An 18,880-nucleotide genomic window follows, 5' to 3' on the forward strand; every position below is an offset into this window, starting at 1 on the left:
CTAGTTAGTCAAATACAAAAAACGGATTTGACCACTTTTTGTACTTGGCTACAGTCAAAAACTGATTAGTTATTTCAGCAGACTCTTAGAATTTGAAAATAATGACAGTATTTAAACATTTTATTTTTGTTCAGCAATTTGAGACTGGAATCAAATAGCAAAAACTATTCAAGTAAACATTTCACAAATCCAATGGCTCTGTTTGAAATTGTTCTTTTTAAACTGTCAGATCAAAAGTATTCACATTAAGGTAAGAGAAGGGAATGTTGTAATTTATTTTTACTAAAACTTATGCAGATCTGATATCACCCCAGTGTACCAAACCCCACCATCAAAGTAACGTTTAATTTTTGCAACCAGTTGTTTGTTTGAAAAAGCCAGAACTGCATAGATCTTTTTTGTATCGAATAAACACAAATTTGGTCTAAATGATCTGTGTTAATTTGTTCCACATGAGGTTCCTCCCACTTCCCTAGATCTCTGCATGTCAGTATAACCTATTTCTTTCTGCTTTGTTCTTACCCTCTCAGTCCTCTGCAATGCTTTCTCCTGTCAAGGTTCGTCCTACTTCACTTACTCAATGTTAGGCAAACAAGTCACAGATGTTTATTGTGCGTTAACCTGTTATTTTGTATGAAGTTTAAAAACTAAGGGCTTTTATGCTTTATGCCCCCAATGTGGACACTGCATTACCTTGTACTAGAAAGTACAGTCATCTGTATAACTTTCTTTTGTTCATTTATGTAGATTCTGACACTCCCAAAAAATTCAAAGGTGGAAATGGGAAAGGCAAATCAAAGTTCATATCTCAAAAGTATGAGAAAGGGACAGAAGCAATTCGTCCCAAGAAGATGGCAAATGCTACTGGGAAAGCAAATGTAGCAAAGTTTAAAGGAAAGCAGCAGATTGGAAATAAGAGGAAGCAGTTGGCTGGAAATAAAGAAGGTATTTGCTGATTGTATTTCTTTGGATGGGCTCTCCTGTTTGTTTTGTTGAGCAGATCGTCAGGAAAAAAAAAACTACTACCTTTTTGAATGAAATTTTAAACATTTTTTAAATTTGTGTTTACAAAATGTATTTCAAGCGTTTGTATATATGACCATACCCGTGATTTATCCCTTTTTAAATTATACATATTTTCTTCGATTGCTTTTGATTAGCATTCCAAACTTTTCCACATCTGTCGATTAAAAACAGCAGAAGGAATATCCCAGTTAGTGAACAGGCTCTTAGAAGTGGAAAAAAAAACTAACCAGTGGTTGCAGCAACTTGTTTTCAAGCCATTTGAAAATTTAACTGAGTTTCTTGGAAAGCACTGCTATTTGTCAGTCTTGTTTTTGTGATCTGGAAAAAAAAGTTATATTGCTATATAAGGAGTGTTGACCATTGCGTGCTGCACCTTGCTGACTTAACAGTTTATTACACCACTGAATAATGGGTATGATTCTCAAGTGTTGATTTCTTGATCTTGGCTTTGCCCTTCCAAGATTCAATGATTTAATGTGGAAGGTATTGAAATAGAGAGCAAAGAAAATCACACTGCTTTTGGCCATGCTTATCAACTGTAAAATCTGTGCTTTGGAAAGGTGTGAACGAATTATTATCAGCTCTTGAGCCTAAAAGGATCTTATTTGCAGTCTCGTTAACTTTATAATTACTTTAGAGATCTTGGTTTTTTTACTACTTTATTAAACTAATTTCTTACCTCAGGTTATAGACATGGGCATTTCTTTTTTCTCCTTTTGCCCAAGATACAACAAGTCTCTGTTGAACATATCAGTAAGAAGTCTCACAACACCAGGTTAAAGTCCAACAGGTTTATTTGGTAGCAAGTACCATAAGCTTTCAGAGCGCTGCTCCTTCGTCAGATGGAGTGGAAATGTGCTCTCAAACAGTGCAAACAGACAAAATCAAGTTGCAGAATACTGATTAGAATGCGAATCCTACAGCCAGCCAGGTCTTAAAGGTATAAACAATGTGGGTGGAGGGACCATTAAACACAGGTTAAAGAAATGTGTATTGTCTCCAGACAGAACAGCCAGTGAGATTCTACAAGCCCAGGAGGCAAGCTGTGGGGGGTTACTGATAATGTGACATAAATCCAACATCCCGGTTTAGGCTGTCCTCATGTGTGCGGAACTTGGCTATCAGTTTCTGCTCAGCGACTCTGCGCTGTCGTGTGTCGTGAAGGCTGCCTTGGAGAATGAGCAGAAACTGATAGCCAAGTTCCGCACACATGAGGACGGCCTAAACCGGGATGTTGGATTTATGTCACATTATCAGTAACCCCCACAGCTTGCCTCCTGGGCTTGTAGAATCTCACTAGCTGTTCTGTCTGGAGACAATGCACATGATTTTAACCTGTGTTTAATGTTCCCTCCACCCACATTGTCTGTACCTTTAAGACCTGGCTGGCTGTAGGATTCGCATTCTAATCCGTATTCTGCAACTTGATTTTGTCTGTTTGCACTGTTTGAGAGCACATTTCCACTCCATCTGACGAAGGAGCAGTGCTCCGAAAGCTTATGGTATTTGCTACCAAATAAACCTGTTGGACTTTTTTAACCTGGTGTGAGACTTCTTACCATGTTCACCCCAGTCCAACGCTGGCATCTCCACATCATGAACATATCAGTGACATTATCTTCTAGCGGTCTATATTTGATTTTGCAGCCATGTAGCAATCTACCCACTGTATTTTAAAATGTACATGAGCTTTTAATTTGTGTTAGATATAATGTGAAGTGTGTAATATTTTGTGTTTTAGGCACATCAGGAAAGAAACCTAAATGGAATGATTTAAAAAAGCAAAAGAAAGAACTAAAGCAAAACAGACAACAGGACAAGAAAACCAATTATGATTTAATTGTTCGCTCAAAGCAGATTTGGGAAAGTGTAAGAAGGTACTTTTAAGAAAGTTTAACTTCTAACAGTTCTAAGTGCTCACATTAACTCGATTATATAGCTTTATTCCTGTTAACATCCCTGTATGAAGACTGTCTCCCACCCACATAATCTGGAATGCTCGTCTTATCAGAAAGCTGTGTGCTTATATATCTTGTTTAAACTTGTTTACGCACTTTTACCATCAAGGTTTCTTGCTGCACACTGTAAAAGTTACCAGGATCCAACTTGATCATTTTGTTGCCAGCTGTCCAGTCTGTAGATACCTTGCGTTGCAACTTGATTGCTGATTACCTTGATCAGCTCAAAAGTTCAGCGGTGGTTTGATCCCCAGAATATAGGCCCTGCGGATTTGTCTCTCACTTCCCAATAATCCCTTTTCACCCCACACTTTGGTAACTGCTCAGGTGGCGCATGGTAACCTGTACTGACCTGTTGAGTCAAATGGTCTGTGTCTATACTGTAAAATTCTATATTTTTCCCTTTCATGGGATGTGGGACTTGCTGGTGAGATCAGCATTGTTGCCCACCCTAATTGCTGAGCCAAAATCCAGTCCATCGGGTGAGTTGTTTTCTAAACGTGAGTGGAATGAAACATGTAGTCATCTTGTTCTAAAATCTCAATCTATATTATATGATTGTGGGAAAATGTATAGACTTATTAAGCAAATGCATAAAACCTTATGTCAAATGTTGCATTTTTTAAAGAAATGTCTATCTAATTCTCTGACCTGTATTTTTAATTTCTTCTGCACAAATGTTCCTCTATTGACCAGTCTTTCAAAGGTTTATGTGCCGAGAACAGTGGGATTTTAATAGAATCATATGTTACAGCACAGAAAGAGGCCATTTGGCACATCAAGCCTATGCTAACACTCTGTAAAGACATTTAACTAATCACATAATACCCTACCCTACCCTTTCTTCTTAGCCTTGCACACGTCTCCCCTTTAGCTGCTTATCCAATTTTCTTTTGAAAGCCATGATTGAATCTGTTTTCACCACCCTTTCAGGCAGTGCGTTCCAGATCGTGACCATTTTCTGTGTGAATACATTTTTCCTTATGTTGCATCTTGGTTCTTTTCTGTTATTAACTTTAAATGCGTGTTCTGGTTCTCAATCAGTGGGAACAATTTCTATTTTCTTCTGGAGCCTTCTTGATTTTGAATGCCTTTATTCATCTCCCCTGAATCTTTTCCAAGGGGAGCAGCCCAGTCTCTCCTTTCTATTCACATTTCCAGGAAGTTGTGAGAATGTTCCTTAACTGTACCTCAACAATCTCCTTATTTTAAAGGCAACTCCGTGTTCAGTTACAGCTTTGCCTGCCAATCTTTGATTCCACTTTACTTGGGATGGTTTTGTTCTCAATTGATTGAAGCTGATCCTCCTGCAATTAATAAATTTTCCTCTTGATTGCTCCTTGTCTTTTTCCCATGGCTATTCTACATCTTATAATGTGATACTGGTGAATAGTAACACTTAATCTAGTTGACCTGTCTCATTTCCCAAAACCAAATCCAAAAATGCTTCCTTCCTTGTTGGGCTGGAAGCATACTTTCATAGAATCCCTACAGTGAAGAAGGAGGCCGTTCAGCCCATCAAATCTGCAACACAGTATCTTATCCAGGCCCTATCCTCATAACTCTACATATTTACCCCGCTAATTCCCCTAACTTACACATTTTCAGACACTAAGGTACAATTTAGCATGGCCAATCAACCTAATCTGCACATTTTTGGATTGTGGGAGCAAACCGACCCAGAGGAAACCCTCAAAGACACAGGGAGAACGTGCAGACTCCATACAGACAGTCACTGGAGGCCGGAATTGAACCTGTGAGGCAGCAGTGCTGCTCAAGAAAACCCTGATCAACTCACTGATCAAGAGAACTTTCCTGAACATGCTTCAGAAACTCTTTCCCCTTCTCTCCCCTATTACTCTATTACCATCCCAATCCATATTAAGGAATTTCAAGTCCTTTGTAATAACTAGTTTTTGCACCTGTCTAATTTCCCTGCAGATTTTTTCCTCTATCTTCTCCATTCGTTTGTGACTTACAGAATATACCCAGTTTTATGATACCTCTATTGTTTCTTAACTCTTAACTAAATAAATTCTGTCCTTGACAGGGCACCCTGTCTTCAGCACTGTGATATTATCCTTGATTGAAACTGTCCCCCTCCTTTCTTTCCTTCCCTCTCTTTACTGAGCACCTTTTATCCAGGAATATTTAGTACTAAATTCGGTTCCTTTTTTGACCCAGGCCTTCTTATCACCATAATATCATATTCCCATGTCCCTATTTCTGCCTGCAGCTCACCAACCTCCTTTTGCTATACGGTGTGCGTTTGCATACATGCACAGTTAACCTCATTTCAACTTTCCTGTATTTTATTCCAACCCCATATAAAACCGTACTATGTCTTATCCTATTGCTATCTGTCTTTTCCAATCCTTTTATTTTTTTCTTACGCTACACCTTCTTGCCATCCCCTGCAAAATTGTTTAAACACTTTAGAAGCACTCGCAATATTCCTGCAAAAATATTGGTCCCCGCTCTCTCTAACTGCACCCCATTAAACCTGTACATGTCCCCCATCCCCTCCCCCACCTCCCCAAGAACTAATCCCAATGCACCAGGAATCTAAAGCCCTCACACCTATACCATCTCTGCAGCCACATTCATCTGCTCTATTCTCCTATTTCTGTACTCTCAAGCACATGACATTGGAAGCAATCTGAGGATTACTGTCATTGATCTAACTATCCTGCTTATTAGTCTCTTTCCTGGCTCCCTACCTACAGGAACTCATCCATCTTTCTACGTCATTGGTACGCGTACAGACCACAATATCTGCCTGGACAGCATACCCCTCTCAGAATGTTCTGCAGCTGATCAGTAGCACCCTGAACCCTGGCATCAGGGAGGCAACTGCAACTACAGAAATGTCTGTCTGTTCTCATAACTAAATCATATTATCACCATTGTTTTCCCAATCTTGTTCCTTCGCAAATAAGTGCAGTTTTTTTTAAAGGTCTGGATAAAGAGAAGGCTTACTTATAGTAAGGAAAGGCAAGAACATGATTTTCAGCTGCCACTACCAGCAAGCTTTAAATAAAAAAAATATAGTCTCCAGCTTGCAGTATCCATTAGAAGAAAGATTAAAGCTCATTTTTGGCATTCGTTAACAGGGCAGCATACTTTCAGTGTAAATTGCATATCTACTTGTGCAATTTGGAGAAATTATAATTTTCCTGCTTGTGGAGCATTTTCCTTTCATTCATCAGAAGACTGCTTCAGATCAACATTTTAAGTTGATTTTTGCCGGAATATTGCGAGTGGATTATGCAACATTCAATTATTAGCGTAGCCCAGTCATGGATGCCAATTCTAGATCCATCAGCAGTTTGGAAAATCTTTGGTAGTTGCATCATAAAAGTAGACTACAACCTGTTTTGCTATTAGCCTTTCGTCTGTGACAAATGTTTCGGATTTCTTGTAGAATAACCTTTGAGGACAACTGTTTTTGTATTTATTAAGAAATAACATGTTTACAAAGGATAATGTCAAAGTGAAATCCCCTTCCTTTAAGGGTTACTATAACGTAATTTAAATTTATTTTTAATGTTTTATAGGAAAGACTGCAGTAAAGAGAAGAGAGCAGAACTTATGAAAGAGTTGCAGAAGCTCGTCCATGGAAACATTAAAAATGTATGGGTTTGTTTCAGTCTGCTTTCAACCTTACTCTTTTCCTTTCACGGATATCTCGCATTTCAGTACAAATTTTTGTATCATACTTAATACTAGAATGCAACTTTTTAATTGGTGTTTTGTGCTCCAAACTATAACCTGACCTGTAAACCAGTGTTCATCAGTAATATAACCTACACGAGATTAGAGCCTAAAATAGGCTCTCTTCATCAGCAGAATAATACATTGTTACACATTTACAACATCTTGTCCATTTTAAAAAGGAAAGACCATATTCACGAGTGGTGCCTGGGGAGCTTTGCAAGTTCTGAGCAGGTGCACAATGTTTCAGATGTAACACATCACATGTTGAGTATTGAAAATTAGAGGGGCAATTGCTTTATGCTGCTTTTCATTATCCTGTCTTAGAAATGAAAGCTTTTAGTCTGCCAAACTTCTCATCATGTGGAGATGCTGGCGTTGGACTGGGATAAACACAGTAAGAAGTCTTAACAACACCAGGTTAAAGTCCAACAGGTTAATTTGGAAGCAAAAGCCACGAGCTTTCGGAACAGGTGTCCCTTCGTCAGGTGGGTGGGAGTTCTGATTACAAACAAAGCACCAAGACACAAACTCAATTTACATGAATAATGGTTGGAATGTGAGCCTTTACAGCTGATCAAGTCTTAAAGGTACAGACAATGTGAGTGGAGGGAGCATTAAGCACAGGTTAAAGAGATGTGTATTGTCTCCAGACAGGACAGCTGGTGAGATTTTGCACATCCAGGCAGGTTGTGAGGGTTACAGATAGTGTGATATGAACCCAATATCCTGGTTGAGGCCGTCCTAGTGTACAGAACCTGGCTATCAGTCTCTGCTCAGCGACTCTGCGCTGTCGTGTGTCGTGAAGGCCGCCTTGGAGAATGCTTACCCGCAGATCAGAGGCCGAATGCCCGTGACCGCTGAAGTGCTCCCCAACAGGAAGAGAACACTCCTGCCTGGTGATTGTCGAACGGTGTTCATTCATCCGTTGTCGTAGCGTCTGCATGGTTTCCCCAATGTACCATGCCTCGGGACATCCTTTCCTGCAGCGTAACGCAGGAGTGTTCAGGATATTGGGTTCATGTCACACTATCTGTAACCCCCACAACCTGCCTGGATGTGCAAAATCTCACTAACTGTCCTGTCTGGAGACAATACGCATCTCTTTAACCTGTGCTTAATGCTCCCTCCACTCACATTGTCTGTACCTTTAAGACTTGATTAGCTATAAAGGCTCACATTCCAATCATTCTTCGTGTAAATTGAGTTTGTGTCTTTGAGCCTCGTTTATAATCAGAACTCCCACCCACCTGACGAAGGGACCGCCTGTTCTGAAAACTCGTGGCTTTTGCTACCAAATAAACCTGTTGGACTTTAACCTGGTGTTGTTAGACTTCTTACCAAACTTCTCATCAGCATTTAAATTCTGATTTTGGGCTTTTTTTCAGATAGAAAATAGATTTTGCAGCGTTTTGGAAAAATTAAATGCATCTCCATCTTATTATTCTCTCTGTATCATCTGACTTATTGTGACGGCTGCCACAGGAACCCCACTAGGGCATACATGATTTGTAAGACATCTTTAAGCATTGGATTAGCAGGTTGACAGTACTGCTGGGGATTGTCACCTTGAAAGTGTCTCACTGAATCCATAATTCTGCAGTAAACTTGTTATAACATGACATTTACACAGACGTTGCGGATTTTGGTTTTTGGTGTGAATTGTAATTTGTCATTGTTCCAGATTGCTTTTGCACACGATTCTGCTCGCGTTATCCAGTGTTATGTTCAGTTTGGGGATGAAAAACAAAGGCAGGAGGCTTTTGAGGAATTGAAAGGTACCTTAACTCTTTGTATGCTCTTCATTACATTTGAGGAAAGATGCTGTCTAAATGTTGCCCCTTGCTTGATACCACTTGTATTTTGTTTACAGGACATTTGATTGACTTGAGCACGTCCAAGTATGGCAGGCATATTGTGAAAAAATTTCTAATGTATGGGTAAGTAGAATGTTTAGAGATAATTATCACTCAGTGGGCAGTAATACATAATTTACATTTGATAATGGCCTGGACTTTCCAAGGAGTGGCAATCATCATTGGATAGCTGCTTAATTTGAACATTGCCCCAACTCATTGCTGCTGCACATTTGTTCCGAGACCTCCTGAGCTCAGTTCTCCCTGAACTGTCTTAAGATTTCCTGAGTAACTCTTCTGGTAAGTACACTGTAACTGTCCCAAGTCTCTGACTTAACTCAAGAACCTGAGACATCGTGGAAGACCCTGGGAAGTAGGGTAAATTACCCATCAGAAGTTCAAATTTCCCAGGCAATTCCCATGTAGATCAGCATGTCATGAATTCCATGGGGTGCTGACGTTCATCTCAGTCATATGTCTGGTATCTGATGATCCAGAGACCCAAAGATTTGAGCCAATGTGTCTGTAACTAGGATTGTTTCAGGTGTTTTTTGGTTTAGATCACACTAAATCAACTAATAAATTATTCCTCAGACTTGATGCCAACTTTCTGTTTGTTAAATTTTGTCAGGGTCAAAAGTTAGACAGACTGGGCTTGTTTCCACTGGGGTTTAGAAGAGTGATGGATGACCTCATTGAAATATATAAGATTCTGAATGGTCTTGACAAGCTGGATGTGGAAAAGGTGTTTCTTCCTGTGTGTGAGATCCAGGGAACACTGTTTTAAAGTTGGGGGGTCATCATTTTGGGCAGAGATGAGAATTATTTCGAGTGTTGTGCGAATTTGGCATTCTGTTGCAGAAGGAGGTGGAATCATTGAATATGTTTGGGGCGAAGGTAGAGGCAGAGGAATCGAAGGTTATCGAAGGAGATGGGAACTTAAAACTTGAAAATATGCAGATCAGCCATGATGCTATTGAATGGTGGAGCAGGCACAAGGGGCTGAATGGCTGCCTACTGCTCCTATTTCATATGTACATATATGCTGCACTAAAGAATGATGGGTTGTAGGCCTGTACCTGTGATTTTTGTGTGTGCGTGCGTTGGGTGCATGGCATCCCTGAGTGAGGCCAGGCACATCCCAAAGGCGGTCCAAACAGTAATCATTATGGGCAAGTCTTCTGCTCAGTTCTCCATGCCTCGTGGCCTTTCCTCTTCAAATGCTCGTATAGGGGCTTCCCATTTTAAATTTGAAGTTTACCAACATTATCATTCTCTTTGTCCCTTTTGCACCATACATCCCTCTCATCATTGTTCACCTCCAAGTTCTTGCACCTTTAGAATATTGCCAATCAAAGTGTTGGCATTTCTTGATATTCATTGACTACCTTTTCTCTGACATCATCCTGAGAATTTGTTCTTTGCTCCTATATTCTCTCCAACTAACTTGCTCCAGAACCACATTTTGCAACTTTCTAGACTTTGGACCTCTGCTTCTCCCATAGTCTGTGTTTCAGGTCCATTGAACAAAACACTCAAGTCATATGGACGTGAAACATTAATTCTGTTTTTCTCACCACAGATGCTGCCAAGCCTGCTGAGTATTCCAGATCACAGGCTTGATGATTTTCTTAAGATTTCTGCTTATTTCTTTGCTGACCAGCTTTTTGTTTGGAGAATGCATTCTTCGCCAATGTTTCTTTATGGTAGTAACCATCTTCTGACAAGATGCTTCCTAGGTACTTAAATTTTGACGTGTTCCAGATGTTGACCATTGATCATAGAAATCATAGAAACCCTACAGTGCAGAAGGAGGCCATTCAGCCCATCGAGTCTGCACCGACCACAATCCCACCCAGGCCCTACCCCCACATATCTACCCGCTAATCCCGCAAACCTACGCATCTCAGAACTCTAAGGGGCAATTTTTAACCTGGCCAATCAACCTAACCTGCACATCTTTGGACTGATTGATCTTGACCTCTATGTTCCCACCACATTTATTCCAAACTTCACAACTTTTTGTTTATATTAATTTTCATTCTGAAGCTTTCACTACATTAATTCCACCATCAATTAGTATCTCTGGATCTTCTGTTCTAGCCACCTGGGTCTGGCCATCTACAAATTGTACTACCGTTACCTACTTTGATGCCATTCTGAATTTCATCTACTGCTTTTACCTCCATAGTCTTAAGAGTAATGGTGAGTCTTAACTTGTCCCGTGCCTGATTGTAACAGTCTGTCCCATGAACAGAGCTACAATTATCCTTATACCTCATCAACTAACTTTCCAGCACTTTCAACAGCTTTTGCCAATGCACCTGGTCAAAAATATTTTCATTTTCCAGAAAGCAAGTTTGCACTTGCTTGATTCTGTGGTTCTTTGGGCAGCACAGTGGCATCGTGGTTACAACTACTGCCTCACACTGCCAGGGACCCGGGTTCAATTCCAGCCTCGGGTGACTGAGTGGAGTTTGCAAGTTCTGCATGGGTTTCCTCCAGGTGCTCCGATTTCCTCCCGCAATCCAAAGATGTGCAGGTTAGGTGGATTGGCCATGCTAAATTGCCCCTTGGCTTCAGGGGAATAGGAGAGTAAATACATGGGATTACAGGGATAGGGCCTGGGTGGGATTGTGGTCAGTGCAGACTCGATGGGCCGAAGGCCTCCTTCTACCCTCTAGGGATTCTATGATTCTTATCACTGCCATAGCTTCTCTAGTTACATAACTCTTCCCCAAAACAGAATTGGTAGCAGTAGATTCTATGTTTTGCTTTGGCTTCCAATCTACTTACTATGGAGGTGAACATTTAGCTGAATAGAATCAAGGAGGGATTTCAGACCTCAGTGGGATAGGGGGAAAATACTGGGTTATGAGGAGCAACAGGAGAATTGATGTAACTTGTGCGAGGAGATGTACTCTAAGGACCATGGCTGGAAGATGTTGTGGGAACACAGTAACCCCAATCGAGAAGGGAGCGAATAGTACCGCATCATAACTTTGATTGCACATGCATTCACGGCTTAGTAAAGATTCAGCAAATTGATGGAATCGTAGCAGGGGTGTACAATATAGGATGGAGACCATGAACCTGGTCTTACAGGAGCTTTATGGATACTGGAGCCTTCCTTCTGCCTCCTAGAGCAATTCCTTCACTCTCCTTTATGGTAAATCCAGAGAGTGAGAGGAATCCGCAGTGATTTCCCGCTCTTGCGCCACAGCACGTGAAGCCACAGGTCAACTGGAGGTAATCTGCAAGTGGCATCTACCCTTGCAAAAAATATTTAACAATATTCTTGAGCGCAGTCAGATAAAGAAATATAATTGTTGATTTCCCATGATGGATTTCAACAAAATCTTGATAGTTTCTCTGCCAAATGTTAATTTACACAATGTTAACTTTAATTTTCAGCAGTAATGAAATTATTTAAGTGTTTTAAAAAACCCTCAATTGCTGTGCAAATTAATGTTCATTATTTCATGCTTTTGCTAGAAACAAGCAACAAGTCGCAGAAGTAATCAAAAGCTTTAAAGGTGGAGTTAAAAAAATGTTGCGACATTCCGAGGCATCAGCAATTGTGGAATATGCATACAATGACAAAGCAATATTACAGCAGAGGACAATGCTAACAGAAGAACTTTATGGAAACACGTTTATGATTTGCAAGGTAATTTTCTAACTATTATTTGAGAGTCCAGAAAAACTCAATTGTCCATACCTTTGCAAATTTTAACTTCTTGGCTTCCATACCGTCATTGGAACAAATGGCGTGAGGAGTAGTTTATGCATAAACTCAAATCACACAAGCTATTTTAACAAAATTTGAAGTGTCTTTCTGCTCTCTTTCTCCCATTTTACTTACTACCTTATTCCAATTTGTAACCAGTTGTGCCATTTGCCCTGACCAAGCTTGGTTTGAAATATTGTAATTGAATTTCCTTCTGTTTCACTGTTTACTGCCCATTTTGTAGCAAATCATAGAAACCCTACAGTACAGAAAGAGGCCATTCGGCCCATCAAGCCTGCACCAACCACAATCCCACCCAGGCCCTACCCCCATATCCCTACATATTTTACCCACTAATCCCTCTAACCTACACATCTCAGGACACTAAGGGGTAATTTTAGCATAGCCAATCAACCTAACCCGCACATCTTTGGACTGTGGGAGGAAACCGGAGCACCCGGAGGAAACCCACGCAGACACGAGGAGAATGTGCAAACTCCACACAGACAGTGATCCAAGATGGGAATCGAACCGAGGTCCCTGGAGCTGTGAAGCAGCAGTGCTAACCACTGTGCTACCGTGCCGCCCGTCTAGAACCCTCATTGGAAAGATTAAACTGAATGAAGGTCACAAGCTTAACCCAATCCATTTTTAATTTTTGCACACCATACCCGGAAAGGCAGTTGCAGGACAGTACAGATCTGTGGTTATGGATCTTTATTTCTAACTGTGCCAATTAACCATGCTGTTACCCTTGTACCAAATAAATAGTTTAGACTCCAATTTGAAAAAAATAGTTCCTTCTCTGGTTACATAAGATTACAGAGGATACATGGCATAGGAAGTTTATACTTCAGTGAAGCTTCGTCCCATCTTTTCTCATCTAAATCTACCACTGTAACCATCTGTTCCCTTTTCCCTCAAATGCTCGTCTGGTTTCCCCTTAATTGCACCTGCACTATTCCCTTCAACCACACCCTGTGATAGTGAGTTCCACATTCTTCCTACTTTGGGTGGACAAGTTGGATTTTTTATGATGACTATCTTGTATCGATGGCCCGTAGTTATGTTCTTCCCCATAACAGAAAATGTTTTCACTGTGTCCACTCTATCAAATCCTTTCATAATTTTGAAGACCTTTATTAGATCACTCAGCCTCCTTTTTGCAATGAAGAGATCCAGCCTGTCAATCTTTTCCTAAAATAATTACGTACTCCATTCTGGTATATCCTTGTTAATGTTCTCTGCATCCTCTCCAGTGCTGATTATACCTTTTTCAAAATGACGAACAGAACTTCATGCAGTGTGGTCTACAGATTCCACACAAGGCATTACACTTCGATTAACAATCAACAAGTCTGATAGAGCAACACATGTGTGTTATAATTTTGCATGTGAAACCATTTGAAACGACTTATGCAAGAAAATGTTGTAATAATCTAGAGTTGCACTATGTGCTAGGAAAGAGATGACTTGGTGCATTAGACAACAGTGCATAGACTGTTGTGACTTGGTATACCACGCATTGAGTTAATCACATTCAGTGCTTCCCCAGTACAACAGGAGGCCAGATTGTTCTCTGCAGAAACGAGAAGGAACAAAGTTTCTATATAACATTATGTTAAAACGGGTTTATAAAAGCTTTTCTTTTGGTCAGTATTTGGAATGAATTGTGTTTTCTTTTGTTTTCTAGTCTGTATTTTGTCCAACATTGGACAAGGTTCTCGAGTCCAATCCCAATAAACGAGAGGGTATAATGGGAGAAATGAAAGAAATCCTCAGCCCTATGGCACAGAAGTAAGAAAACCATGAATGATTTTGTCAGTTATTACATTTGTTATTGTTTTGATTCGAATGAAACAAGTGACCTGTCTCAAGGGTATTGCTAAACAAAAAGTATCTCCATATCCTGTATGTGAAATGATGTACGCGATGGTTGCAGCCCTGTACATCAACCATCCCATCAGCTCTGATGTGAAGGGTAAAAGAACAACTAACCCATTAAGGAGTCCTGTATCAAGAAAGTTCATCCAGCCCCTTGTAAGCAATTGAGTAAACCCAAGGAAATACTTGACCTATTAATTTCCATAATTTATTCTTCCATTCTGTATGCTCCGATCACATTGTTTTACAAAGAACAATACAGCACAGGAACAGGCCCTTCGGCCCTCCAAGCCCGCGCCGCTCCCCGGTCCAGGATTGAATCCAGGATCCCCGCCCAATTTTCCAGCCTATCTACATACTAATATCCTATCCACCGAGCTGTCCCTCACAGCTATGATGCTTTGTTCATCACAACCTATTAACTCACCCCTACCCCCCCATTCCAGTCCATGTGATCTCCAGGGAGAGGCGAAAACCCCAGGGCCAATATGGGGAAAAAAAAATCTGGGAAATTCCTCTCCGACCCCCTGAGGCGATCGAAACGAGTCCAGGAGATCACACTGGCCCTGATCAGAAAATGCTTCCCAACCCTATTCATTTCCACTTCCACGAACACCATATGAATTCCCTGCCCCCGAGACAGGTTCCCAACTATCCGCAGTCTCGCTCTGTACTGGCACCAGCAAGATGATCATAGAATGAAGCCTTGAAACGAGAAACAAAGAACAATTAGCCCGCGCCGCTCCCTGGTCCAAACTAGACCACTCTTTTGTATCCCTCCATTCCCACTCCGTTCATATAGCTGTCTAGATAAGTCTTAAACGTTCCCAGTGTGTCCGCCTCCACCACCTTGCCCGGCAACCCATTCCAGGCTCCCACGACCCTCTGTGTAAAATATGTCCTTCTGATATCTGTGTTAAACCTCCCCCCCTTCACCTTGAACCTATGACCCCTCGTGAACATCACCACCGACCCGGGGAAAAGCTTCCCACCGTTCACCCTATCTATGCCTTTCATAATTTTATACACCTCTATTAAGTCTCCCCTCATCCTCCGTCTTTCCAAGGAGAACAACCCCAGTTTCCCCAATCTCTCCTCATAACCAAGCCCCTCCATACCAGGCAACATCCTGGTAAACCTCCTCTGTACTCTCTCCAAAGCCTCCACGTCCTTCTGGTAGTGTGGCGACCAGAACTGGACGCAGTATTCCAAATGCGGCCGAACCAACGTTCTATACATCTGCAACATCAGACCCCAACTTTTATACTCTATGCCCCGTCCTATAAAGGCAAGCATGCCATATGCCTTCTTCACCACCTTCTCCACCTGTGACGTCACCTTCAAAGATCTGTGGACTTGCACACCCAGATCCCTCTGTGTGTCTATACTCCTGATGGTTCTGCCATTTATTGTATAGCCCCCCCCTGCATTAGATATACCAAAATGCATCACTTCGCATTTATCTGGATTAAATTCCATCTGCCCTTCCACTACCACCCTCTGTCTTCTATGACCAAGCCAGTTCTCCACCCATCTAGCCACCTCCCCCTTTATCCCATGAGATCCAACCTTTTTCACTAGCCTACCATGAGGGACTTTGTCAAACGCTTTACTAAAGTCCATATAGACAACATCCACAGCCCTTCCTTCGTCAACCATTTTGGTCACTTCTTCAAAAAACACCACCAGGTTAGTGAGGCATGACCTCCCTCTCACAAAACCATGCTGACTATCGTTAATGAGTTTATTCCTTTCTAAATGCGCATACATCCTATCTCTAAGAATCTTCTCCAACAACTTCCCCACCACGGACGTCAAGCTCACCGGCCTATAATTACCCGGGTTATCCTTCCTACCCTTCTTAAATAACGGGACCACATTGGCTATCCTCCAATCCTCTGGGACCTCACCTGCGTCCAGTGACGAGACAAAGATTTGCGTCAGAGGCCCAACGATTTCACCTCTCGTCTCCCTGAGCAGCCTTGAATAGATTCCATCAGGCCCTGGGGATTTGTCAGTCTTTATATTCTCTAACAAACCTAACACTTCCTCCTTTATAATGGAGATTTTCTCCAACGGTTCAACACTCCCCTCAGAGACACTCCCAGTCAACACATCCTTCTCCTTTGTGAATACCGACGCAAAGTATTCATTTAGGATCTCCCCTACTTCTTTGAGCTCCAAGCATAAGTCCCCACTATTGTCCCTGAGAGGTCCGATTTTTTCCCTAACAACCCTTTTTTCCTAACGTATGAATAAAATGCCTTGGGATTCTCCTTAATCCTGTCTGCCAAGAACATTTCGTGACCCCTTTTTGCTCTTCTAATTCCCCGTTTGAGTACTTTCCTACTTTCTTTGTACTCCTCCAGAGCTCCCTCCGTTTTTAGCTGCTTGGACCTAACATACGCCTCTCTTTTCTTTTTGACCAGTCCCTCAATTTCCCTGGTTATCCACGGTTCTCTAATCCTACCCTTCCTATCCTTCTTTTTTACAGGCACATGCTTGTCCTGTAGCCCTAACAGCCGTTCCTTAAAAGACTGCCACATACCAGATGTGGATTTACCCTCAAACAGCCTCTCCCAATCAAGAGCTGCCAATTTCTGCCTGATCCCACTAAAGTTAGCCTTCCCCCAATCCAACACCTTACCCTTGGGACACCACACATCCTTTTCCATCACTATCCTAAAGCTAACAGAATTGTGGTCACTATTTGCCACATGTTCCCCTACCAAAACCTTGAAGACCTGACCGGGCTCATTCCCCAGTACCAGGTCCAGTATAGCCCCCTCTCTAGTCGGGCTGTCTACATATTGTTCCAACGAACCCTCCTGTACACATTTTACAAATTCCTCCCCATCCAGAGTCCCTGCCCTCAGCGATTTCCAGTCTATACCAGGGAAATTGAAGTCTCCCACTACAACAACCCTATTTTTCCTGCACCTATCCAGTATCTCCTGACATATCCATTCTTCCACTTCCCTTGGGCTGTTGGGGGGCCTGTAGTACACCCCCAACATAGTGACTGCGCCTTTCCTGTTTCTAAGCTCCACCCAGAGTGACTCGTTACACGACCCCTCTGAATTGTCCTCCCTCTGCACCGCTGTAATATGCTCTCCAACTAATACCGCTACTCCCCCACCTCTTTTGGCCCCTCCTCTGTCTCGCCTAAAACACTTGTACCCCGGAATATTCAGCTGCCAGTCCTGTCCCTCTTTCAACCAAGTCTCTGTCACCGCAACCACATCCAAATTCCTCGTGCGCATTAAGGCCCCAAGTTCGTCTGTCTTACCTGCTACGCTCCTTGCATTGAAGTATAAGCACTCCAGACCTCCAGGCTCAGTGAGGTCGTCCTCCCCCAGAGTGCTCTTCTTCTTTGCCAGCCTTGTCCCAGCCCCAAGCTCGTCCCCAGCCTCCACTCTTATAGACCTAATAGTTTGATCCCCACCCCCCTGCCATACTAGTTTAAACCCCCCCGAACTGCACTAGCAAAGCTCCCAGCCAGGATATTTGTGCCCTTCCAACTTAGTTGTAACCCCTCCCTCTTGTACAGGTGCCATCCTCTCCTGAAAACTTCCCATTGATCTATGAAAATGAAGCCCTCCTTCCTGGACCAGTCCTTTAGCCAGGCATTCATTTGTACCAACTCCCTATTCTTAGCCTCACTGGCACGAGGCATTGGGAGTAGCCCAGAGATGGCCACCCTAGTGACCCTACTTTTTAACCTATTTCCCAACTCCCTGAATTGCTCTCTTAGGATCCCCCTACTCTTCCTATCTACGTCATTTCCACCAATGTGTATAATGACATCCGTTTCTTTATCTTCCCCTTTTAATATGTCTCCTATCCGCTCGGAGACATCCGTGACCCCAGCACCAGGTAGGCAGACTACCATCCTGGAGTCCTGTTCGCCCCCACAGAATCGCCTGTCTGTGCCTCTGACTGATGCATCCCCCACCACTATCGCTCTCCTAACCCCTCTCTTCCCTTTCCGGGCCACAGAGCCTGACTGTGTGCCAGTGACCTGGTCACTGTGTCTTACCCCTGGAGAGGCACACTCCTCCACACTATCTAAAACAATATACCTGTTTTGGAGTGGGACAACCACAGGTGACCCCTCTTCTAACTGTTCACTCCCCTCCCCTCTCACACCTGTCACCAAGCCCTTCCTATTTTGAGAGACCACCACTGGAGTCCTCCCTTGTACTTTACCCTTTTGACCTTTACTCCTCCTAACCGTGACCCACGTGTCTTCCTCCCGATGCCCCGGTGTAACTATTTGCCTATAACTCCTGTCAATTTTTCTCCCATTTTCCCTGACTAGACTAAGGTCAGCGATCTGCAGCTCCAGTTCCCTGACACGGTCCCTCAAGAGCTGCAGTTCCACGCACCTGGCACATATGTGAACCTCTGGGAAGCTAGGTGTTTGCAGGAACTCCCACATCCCACATCGGAAGCACTGAACTGGCCGATCACTCATACCTGCCCTTATCCTTTATAGGGTTGGGTAAAAAATAACTAGCCTTGCCTCGCCCTTTCAGCCCAAGCCCTGTGAGCCAAAGCCCTTATAGTTCACACTCTGCTTCCCACAAGCCCTGTGAGCCAAAGCCCTTATAGTTCACACTCTGCTTCCCACAAGCCCTGTGAGCCAAAGCCCTTATAGTTCACACTCTGCTTCCCACAAGCCCTGTGAGCCAAAGCCCTTATAGTTCACA

General features: G+C 42.5%; 1 protein-coding gene across 7 annotated transcripts in view; it reads left to right on the forward strand.

Annotated features, from left to right (window-relative positions):
• pum3 (pumilio RNA-binding family member 3) overlaps nt 1-18,880 on the forward strand; it is a 48,008-nt gene that overhangs the window by 10,763 nt on the left and 18,365 nt on the right. For all 7 annotated transcript variants that reach the window (XR_013498161.1, XR_013498162.1, XR_013498163.1 and 4 more), the window contains exons 3-9: nt 748-945; nt 2,768-2,903; nt 6,542-6,617; nt 8,383-8,476; nt 8,572-8,638; nt 12,050-12,224; nt 13,978-14,081. Coding sequence is in view for 4 of the 7 variants with exons in the window: in XM_078214303.1 (XP_078070429.1) it covers nt 748-945; nt 2,768-2,903; nt 6,542-6,617; nt 8,383-8,476; nt 8,572-8,638; nt 12,050-12,224; nt 13,978-14,081 (850 nt within the window). In the remaining 3 variants the exon portion in view is untranslated. The remainder of the gene's footprint in view (nt 1-747; nt 946-2,767; nt 2,904-6,541; nt 6,618-8,382; nt 8,477-8,571; nt 8,639-12,049; nt 12,225-13,977; nt 14,082-18,880) is intronic.

This window comes from Mustelus asterias, chromosome 6 (genome assembly GCF_964213995.1).
Source record: "Mustelus asterias chromosome 6, sMusAst1.hap1.1, whole genome shotgun sequence".
Lineage (NCBI taxonomy): Eukaryota > Metazoa > Chordata > Chondrichthyes > Carcharhiniformes > Triakidae > Mustelus > Mustelus asterias.